This window comes from Electrona antarctica (assembly GCF_951216825.1).
Source record: "Electrona antarctica genome assembly, chromosome: 14".
NCBI lineage: Eukaryota > Metazoa > Chordata > Actinopteri > Myctophiformes > Myctophidae > Electrona > Electrona antarctica.
This window is the reverse complement of record NC_136795.1, coordinates 9,771,433-9,781,432: the sequence shown is the minus strand read 5'-3', so window position 1 is coordinate 9,781,432 and position 10,000 is coordinate 9,771,433. Positions and strand designations below refer to the sequence as shown.

The window sequence follows — 10,000 nt, the reverse complement described above, 5'->3', positions numbered from 1 at the left end:
TCACCCAGGCGGATGGGTGCACCCAGGCGGATGGGTGCACGCATGCGTGACCTCGCCCTTTCGGTGAGGTCGCTTCTCACCCTCAGGGCGTCTTACTGGTAGGACTAATTAAACAATGATAAATAAATCGCCGTAAAATGTTGTAAAAAAAACAAAATAAAAAATACATAATTAGCCACCTGCCCGAATGCCCCCGGTCCCCTGTCAAAACATTGCAAAAATCGCTAAAACGAAAGAAAGCAGTAAAAAAAAGTGAAAAAATGAACACTCATCTTTTACTTTCTCTAATAACAACCTAAAACATGAACCTTGGTTGGGGGGAAAAAGTTGTCATTTAAATACAAATATGGTATAGATTACTGACTATACAATGCAATAGTGCCACCTATTTTAAAACAGTTACTTTTTGATAGCATATAGCTCAGAGTCCTAAAAAGATGGTTACAGAGAATTAAATAGCCTACTCCTATATACACATATACTGAAATATACTGTTTGCTTGGAATTTGATTATATTTTATTATTTTGTCTGCATCATAATCAACATATTCCTGAATTTAAGGAATAAAGACATATAAAATGACAATAGCTAAATAATGTAAAACACAGGTGCCTCAAAAATGTAGCAATAAAATATGTATCAGTTAGGCGTTCCTTACATCAGTCACAACCTTGATTTAATTATTGAAATGGGATTGTCAGTAATTTAAGCATCTCGCCTCTCATTTTCATCTGAAATAAAGCAAGTAATGAATTGATGTGCTTTTAAAAGGAAGAAAACAACAAGGATATTGTCCATCTTTTCCTTTTTCTCTCAGGTAGTAATGGTTGCATGTGGCTTTGTCATAAATCTGCATATGATAGGCCTATTTTATCCTGTTTGTCAAAACAAATAGACTTAATTATGGGCTATACAGCCTACTACCCACAAAACAGGAAAGAAAACTGTAATATGATAACTGTTTTAAGGTCACTGTAAACTGATAATAGTTACCAATTTGTGGAAATATATTCCTGTAATCCCCTGACGTGTGATCCGTTACTTCCGTCATTCCCTCGTCTAGTGTCGGCTGGTGGAGGGATATATTCCCTACAGCCTGCAAATTACACATAATTACCTGCTCGTCGTCGCAGTGAAAGCTTAATTCAACAAGCTGTGCCCTAAATTACCTTTAATTGGGGTGGTCATTTTATAAAATCATTGCCAATGCTCGCCGACTCATTCTTCTGCCTCTCCAGATGTTTGAGGGAGTGAGGGATGTGAGCCGTTTCTTGTGATTTACGACTTTTGTGATTTCTTGAAAACAACCTTAGGTTTAGGGTATTTTTTATTATACAAACGCCCCAAAACAATTGGACACTGTGAAATCCTGAGCTTTCATTGATATCTATATTTCAAATGGATAAAGGATCGCTGAGGATTTTACTTTGAATTGTTACACTTGCTGAAAGTTACCGCTCATCTTTATTTTAATGTGTTAGTGTTTTCTCTCACTTTTCATTAAACTTTAATTATCACCCTGATTAACAAATGTAATTGCTGCACACCATCAGAGAGAAAGACATGGAAAATGTAACAGTTACATTTCTGAGACAATTGTCAGTGTCATATGAAATTACTGGGGATTTGAAGTCACTGGTGATTCATTTCAATCAGCGTACAATTTTTTGACCCACCCACAGCCATTTCTATTGGCAGAAATGCCAATATATGGCAGAAATATATATATATATACCTTCGGATACACTGGAAAGTCCAACTGTCAGGAAACACAAGTTTATAAAGTCTTTATTTAGTTCTTATTAAGGCCACTGGCCCACAAAGTCAAAAACACAGAATATATGAAACCGATAAGACCAAACGACTGAATGAGAAAAAACAAGAACAAAAAAAAAAAGGAAAACAAGAGAGACTCCAAAGAAGGACCCAATGGGAGAGAACTGAGATGCTGCTCGTATAATCAAAGTCGTATCCACTTTTACACAATCAAGAGTTAAATGAAACACATAGTGTTGCTGTGTACCTTGACCCAAAGCAATACTTTGTCCGAAACGTGTTCCGGGTTGAATGTGGCCTCCTTCCTCTCTCCTCCCCTCCCCTCCCCTCCCCTCCCCCTCATCACATCATTTGAGTCCTGGGCATGGAGTCCTGATGATGATGACTCGGGTACCAATGTCCAAAATTGTTCATGTATCCGCCGGAGTGCACGGGTGTGCCTTTATTGGCCATGGAGATGTCCCACAGAGGAGGGGGCATCCCGGGGGAGCAGGGGGACGCGGACGATGCCACGTGCAGGTGGTCTTCAGGTCCGCAGGGACCATTCTTCATGATCTTCTTGTACTTGGAGCGCTTGTTTTGGAACCATATTTTAACCTGGAGGAGTGGGAGAGAGAGAGAGAGAGAGAGAGAGAGAGAGAGGGGGAGAGAGAGAGGGAGAGAGAGAGGGAGAGAGAGAGAGAGAGAGAGAGAGAGAGAGAGAGAGAGACAGGTGTTATAGTGATGCGCAGCGGTGGAAGAAAGTACTCACATGTTTTAGGCTACTCAAGTAAAGGTATCAATACTGCAATATACTATAGTTTCTACAGTATATTGCAGTATTGATACCTGCAGTGCCTACCTTAATCTACAGTGTAGAAGTACTCTGTTAAAAAGGTCACCCAGTCCTGTTTCTTTCACCTCCGTAATATCTCAAAAATCAAACCAGTCCTCACTCCCCAAGACTTAGAAAAAATCATCCATGCTTTCATCTCCTCCCGCCTCGACTATTGTAACGGTCTCTACACCACCCTCAGTTCCTCCTCAATCCATAAACTTCATCTAGTACAGAATACAGCTGCCAGGATTCTCACAAACACACACCGCAGATCTCACATCACTCCCGTGCTTGCTGCACTCCATTGGTTGCCAGTCAAATCCAGGATCAATTTCAAGATTCTCTTAATAACTTACAAGGCATTACACGGACTGGCTCCACCTTACATCTCTGAACTACTGCATTCAAAACCAAATACACGTTCTCTCAGGTCCTCTGATAAAGGCCTTCTGTCCATTCCAGCAACCAGGCTCAAAACAAAGGGTGACCATGCATTTGCAGTGGTTGCCCCCACTTTGTGGAATGCCCTGCCCTTTGTACTAAAAAATGCAGAGTCTGTCGACGGTTTTAAGAACTTGCTAAAAACGTTTTTATTTCGTCAGCACTTTATTTTATGATGTTTTCAATGTTTTACCTCTGTTTTACAATGTTGATGTATCTCTACTGTTTTATTTGCATTTCATTGTTTTACCTTCTATTTTTAACATGATTGTTTTACCTTGTTGTACAGCACTTTGTAACACTGTTTTGAAAAGTGCTCTATAAATAAAATTTACTTACTTACTTACTTACTGTTACTAGCAGATCTACAAGCTTTCCAAATGGCCAAAATGTATACGCTGAAGTGGTTAATGTATGTTTTTTGTTTTGTAATAATAATCAAAATCTACAATATAACCAAAGTTACAAAATAATTGTAGTGGACTAAATGTATAATATTTGCCTTTACTTGTAAAAATAGTGAAATTTGGAAATACTCCAGTGAAGTAAAAGTACTTCAAAATGGTACTTAAGTAGTAGTACTGTACTTGAGTAAATGTACTTAGTTACATTACTCTACTGGTGATGCGACAGTGTGCCAGTGTCTGTAAACTGGGGACATGAAGAAGCTCAATATGCAAAAAGTGTACATATACATTTTAAGGCCAGACATTGTTGCACATTGATAAAAGCCACAGAATCAGAATATGTCTTTGTGTGTAGCCTGGTATTGGTCTAGCCTACTAGCCTCAGCATACAGTATACAGTTGGAGGCCATCGATATTGTCCTTTTCTTTTTGCTGAGGTTTGCGTGATCTGCGCAAAAGGACAGTTAACCCATTTTGGGCGGGAACCCCTTTTGGTGTTTTAAACATTATGTTATAATTTAGCTATTGAAAAATAGCAGATCTACAAGCTCATAGCGCGCCACCGAGTGGCGCGCTACGAGCTTGTAGGTCTGCTATTTTTGAAAAATCGTGAAAATATTTATTTCAGAAAACTGGAGGATTTAGAAGAATGTTTTTAAATTTTGAGGTCAGGCCTAAATGGGTCAAATGATAAGGGACAATATCGGTGGCACCCAACTGTATGCTGGATTATGCAGTATTCATTTTGACAGCCATCCAGCTATTATTCTGCACCATCTTGGTGTTAAAGCCAACTAAGTTGTCATTGCCTAAAATAATTGATATTGCTAGAGTTTCCAGCGTGCATGCAAATTGGGCGTCAAATTATGTGAATATGCCTGCCGGGCAACATGTTAGCTTTGCGGGGATGACGATGAATCATAAATAATTACATGCATTTAGTGAACAATGCTTTGATCTATAAAAACAAGTTTTAACAGCGATATAAAATAGGAAAAAATAAGAAATAAATCAGCCACGGATTGCATTGCCAGGAGAAATGCGCCTAGCCATGCCCTGGGCCAAACTGTAAACACAGCAACACATGAAAAGACTGAAATAAACATGCGACAGAGATTTCATCCTGGCACTTTGGTTGTTTGTGTCCTTTTCACACAGACAATTCCTCGAAAATCTAATTTATGGATGTGGCACACACATAGTTGTAAAAATGATATCCTCGTAAAGAAAGCTCATTACAGCACTCATTCAGATCGATTATAAATGTGTGGGAAAATACATCAGACCACATGACAATCAGAAAATTGTCTTATATGGCCAGAACTGACTTCATTTTAAATGTGGAACAGGCTATATCACAAAGAAGGAATGCAACATTTGACAACATTTTATGACAGCAGCTTTCATTCACTTCAGTGGAGGTATAAATTACAGCCAGTATGAAATTATTATCGAGGCTGGCAAAGGCATAAAATCCAAACTATACCCACCCACTTCATAAATGGGCAAGGTGGTTCTAATTATAGCCATTTTTATTTTATTATTCAAGCATTAACTTCAAATTGCATCATAAAGTTTCAGATGACCCATTATAGTTATTTTGTTATCAATTCTAAAGCGAAGTGCACACAGTCCTAAATAAACGTCAGAGTTAATTTATTTTAGTACTCATCTTGAGTTAAAGTATATACTCAGGATGTGCACTGTGCAGGTTACATTGCCCTTAACTCATTTAGGCCTGACGTCGGAAAAGAAAATGTCTTCTAAATGTTTTCTGAAATACCTGTGTTTCTTTATCAGTGGTGCTCAATATTTCATGTCAAGGACGCTGAAAATTATCTGTATTTGGCCGCCAACCCCCATCTGAAAATATGTTGTTCCAGGAACCCCTCAGTAGCAAAGATTTGAGTTAAAAATGTTCGCTCTGAAAGAATATATATTCAAGGTTTTGTGCCGCATTTTCACGATTTTTCACAAATATCAGACCTACAAGTTCATAGTGCGGCACTCGGTGCCGCGCTATGAGCTTGTAGATCTGATATTTTTCAACAGTTAAAGCATAACATGCTTAAAACACCAAAAGGGGTCCCCGCCCAAAATGGGTTAAAGGCAAGCTTCTATGTCAAACATAACAACACAACACATTCAGAAAACCACAGCTCACATAATAATTAAGTTGAGCGCTCGGTCGCAGTGGAAACCAAACTGTATAATGTGGATCTGGGCTCATGAGGCCGGTAGTCAATCAACAGCACGTTAACTTAATGGGAATATTTGTGCGGTAATTATTGGTTTCATATTCCTACAGTGACTGACATCGGCTGTCTGAGAGCTCCACTAATGAGACTCTCATTGGGGAGAGGGGGGGGCGGTCCAGGTGACACCGCCTGTGTGCAAGGATGAGTACAACTAATGAGACTGCCTGTTTATGCACGTGAGAGGGTGGTGTACACTTCTGAGTTTGTGTGTGTGTGTGTGTGTGTGTGTGTGTGTGTGTGTGTGTGTGTGTGTGTGTGTGTGTATCTCTTATGTGGACATAAATAAATGATTACAATGTGGGGCGTGGCGTGGCGTGGCGTGCGTGCATGCGTGCGTGTCTTGAGGTGTGTGTCAGGACTCAGCATGCATGTACAGTGTGTGTGTGTGTGTGTGTGTGTGTGTGTGTGTGTGTGTGTGTGTGTGTGTGTGTGTGTGTGTGTGTGTGTGTGTGTGTGTGTGTGTGTGTGTGTGTGTGTGTGTGTTGAGGTGTGTGTCAGGACTCAGCATGCATGTACAGTGTGTGTGAGTGCCAATGCACACAAGTGTGTACACTTGTCATCTATGTTAATATGTGTGCGAGGAACGGGGGGGGGGGGGGTAATGTGTATAACTCTTTCAGTCTCTCTTTCAGAGAGACTGAAAGAGTTTGGAAGAGAATAGAGAGACAAGAAGAGAAAGATGGGAGAAAACAGAAGACAGATACTGTCAGAGTGAGGGACAGATGAGAGAGAGGGAGAGATAGAGAGAGAGCGAGAGACAATTTACAATTTACAATTTAGGAGAGAGAGAGAGAAGGAGAGAGAGAGAGGGAGAGGGAGAGAGAGAGAGAGAGAGAGAGGGAGAGAGAGAGAGAGAGCGATAGAGGGAGAGAGACTAAAAAGAATGAGATAGTTGTGTAAATATGTTTTGTGGAAAAGCTAAGAGACCAAAGCTTGTATAAGCAAAGCTTATAAATAAGCTAAGAGACCTTTTGGTTGAACCGTTTGTGGCTAAAGCTTGTAAATGAGACTACCCACACAGAAGAAAACCCTTTACCTGTACTTTGTGTAGTTGTGGTACAGTAAAAGCGCTCAAACATTCTTTATTTTCCTGCCTTGATTTCCGTTTCTTGGAAGAAATGACATACCAGTATAATGGGAGCTATCCACCACCCACATTTGTTACGTGTAAATCTGTGACGTGACAATGATTCTGATTGTGATTGTGATTGTGATTGTGATTGTGATTGTGAGTGATCAGTCATCATAGTTAGTAACAGTACTAATACCACGGCGTAGTGATTTTGTCGAGGGAGAAAATTGTCTGGTGGTGATCAAAGTATGTAGCATAGCGATATAGCTTTATGGCTATCTTAGTGTGTGTGTGTGTGTGTGTGTGTGTGTGTGTGTGTGTGTGTGTGTGTGTGTGTGTGTGTGTGTGTGTGTGTGTGTGTGTGTGTGTGTCTAGTAGTGTCAAGTAATCAATATTTGTTCCTCTGTGTAAAGCATGTTCTGTAGTTGGTTTGATCGTATAATGTAACCTTCTTCTGATCAGTGTTTGGATCTAATGTCCAAACACTGATGATCCAAATAAAATAATTCAAATGTTTGTGTGCTTGCATGGGGCGTGTTTGTATGTGCATTTGTCCAGGTTTGCGCATATATATCATTTTGCACAACTCTAAAGTATGTGCATGAATATATGCATGTTTGTGTGTGCGTGCGTACGTACGTGCATACATGGTGAGCTTGTATGTGTGTCAGGATAGTCAAACAGTACTTGTGTCAAATAGTAGCCTACTAATTATGCTTAGTGTTTGTTTTAACCTGCTCAGTGTGCCAGAAGGGTGGGGTTTGCCTCATAAGGTCCATAAAGTGACTGCCAAGTTTATTGAAAAATCGAATTAGAACACCAATATCTGACAACTCAACTGAACTGTCTGGAACTCTGGATGCAGTAAGAACTCATGTAAACTTTGACTAGAAAATGAACGGTAACAAAATATGTAATCAACAAACCATCTAAAATAAACACTAGGGCTATTACATCTACAAATGCTGTTCTATCCATTTATAGTACTTTAGCAAAACGTGTCTATCCAGGGTAATTTGCCACTGAGGTTGATAATATCCCGTTCAACATTGTAGGTCAGTGAGAATAATAATACAAGTAAACGCAGGAAGCGAACAAAGCTGTTGTGGCAGTCTGACACACACACACACACACACACACACACACACACACACACACACACACACACACACACACACACACACACACACACACACACACACACACACACACACACACACACACACACACACACACACACACACACACACACACACACAGTTCGTATTGGTTTGCTCCCAATCTTTTGCTCTCTGGTGGCGGGCGGGTGGTGTTACAGCGTGACACACACAGACAGACACACACACAGACAGTTTTGGTCATCTTCTATAGTTAGTGCTCACTTCGTTCGCAATAAGGATGTTGAAGACACATGAGTATACACATGCAGTGGTGGAAAAAGTACTCAAATGTTTTACTTAAGTAAAAGTATGATTCAATAATGCAATTTAGAAATGCAAGTAAAAGTCCGGAATACAGAATGCTAATTGAGTAAAAGTACAAAAGTATTGGCATCAAAATGTACATAAAGTACCAAAAGTAAAAGTACTAAAATGTCCCATTTAAAGTTTTCGAATGTATACAAGCTCACAATGTGTTGCGTTGCGACACAATGTATATAGGACTGAAGTGATGTACAAAGTAACTAAAGCTTTCTAATACTTGTAGTGTAAAAGTACAATATTTGCCTCTGAGATGTAGAAGTAAAAGTACTGGAAATTGGAAATTTACAAATAGCTCAAAATTCAATACTCGAGTAAATGTACTTAGTTTCTTTACACCACTGATGAACATACGTATAGTGTGCACTCAAGTTTACAGTCTAAGTGCGTTTTCAGACATTTTGACAGGTTTGAAGAACACGGAACAACTTTAACCACTTCCAAGCTGGCATCACTATTTTATGCAAGTTTATTATATGCACGTTTTTCGAAATTGTGAAAACAGCCTACCTACAGTAGATTTTTATATATTTTAAAGTGTAAAATATGACTTAAGTGGTATATGGCTCCTGATTGATTTCACAGTCTGTACTAAACCAAAAGGTCCAAGTTATAGAAACCAGTTGTGATCCAAATATACTGAACGATGGTCTTGCTCTTCTTAAGATAACGATTTCTTGCCCCAAAATGGATATATAGCATTTAGAAATAGACACATTGCACATACATGCCAGGCTTAGCAAATAAAGACTAATTGCAGCAGGCCCTTGGCCGCATGAGAGTTTGGGTCAATATGAGTAAACCAGCCGTGAGCCACATGACTGTGTGTCAATACAAGATGCTCTGTGTTCCATTCTCCCAGTGGGCGCACATTAAATCCATTACAACCTAATACTGCCTAATACCAGCACTGCTATATTACAAAATGAGCGCTGTAAAAAACCATCCACTTCCGAAGGGCTTAAAATACAGCAATTAAATGACACTGTATACTCTTAAGTATAACATTCAATACATTTCTGTTTCTTGTTTGGGGGTAATTGACCATATTCAACACCCTGGCCATTTTGCTCTTTAGGGGTCGGGGGGGTGGGACGAGGTGGGAGGGGTTTCTATTTGGCCTCCATTAATCATAACCGCAATCTTAAAACAATTTTCATCACATGTCCATGTCTATAGTTTGAGGCAACACATTTGAGCATTTACAGCACTTTGCAACATATGCATAGTCTCACCATAAAGAAATTATACACACACACGCGCACATGCATGCACGCACACACATCTCCATAACCATGGGGCAATATACATTGTACACATCTCCATGTGCACATGTATGTAGATTTAGATACTTTTTTTACACAGCATGTACAGCACAACACAGCATGTACAGCACAACACAGCATGTACCTCTGTGCTACTAACACAGCATGTACCTCTGTGCTACTAACACAGCATGTACACAGCATGTACACAGCATGTACACAGCATGTACACAGCATGTACACAGCATGTACAGCACAACACAGCATGTACAGCACAACACAGCATGCAGTAGGCTACCACTAATATCTATATATACCTCTGTGCTACTAACACAGCATGTACAGCACAACACAGCATGCAGTAGGGCGGCTACCACTAATATCTGTGCTACTAACACAGCATGTACAGCACAACACAGCATGCAGTAGGGCGGCTACCACTAATATCTCAAGAGCAACACATGAACTTTGCATTCCAATGC

The 10,000-nt window shown here is 39.8% G+C and overlaps 1 protein-coding gene across 2 annotated transcripts in view; it reads right to left on the bottom strand.

Annotated features, from left to right (window-relative positions):
• Positions 1-1,773: 1,773 nt before the first annotated feature.
• LOC306937591 (homeobox protein Dlx4a-like) overlaps positions 1,774-10,000 on the bottom strand; it is a 16,998-nt gene continuing 8,771 nt past the window's right edge. For both annotated transcript variants that reach the window (XM_079521429.1, XM_079521430.1), the window contains exon 3: positions 1,774-2,374. In XM_079521429.1, the coding sequence (XP_079377555.1) occupies positions 2,120-2,374 (255 nt within the window). In that variant the 3' untranslated portion in view covers positions 1,774-2,119. The remainder of the gene's footprint in view (positions 2,375-10,000) is intronic.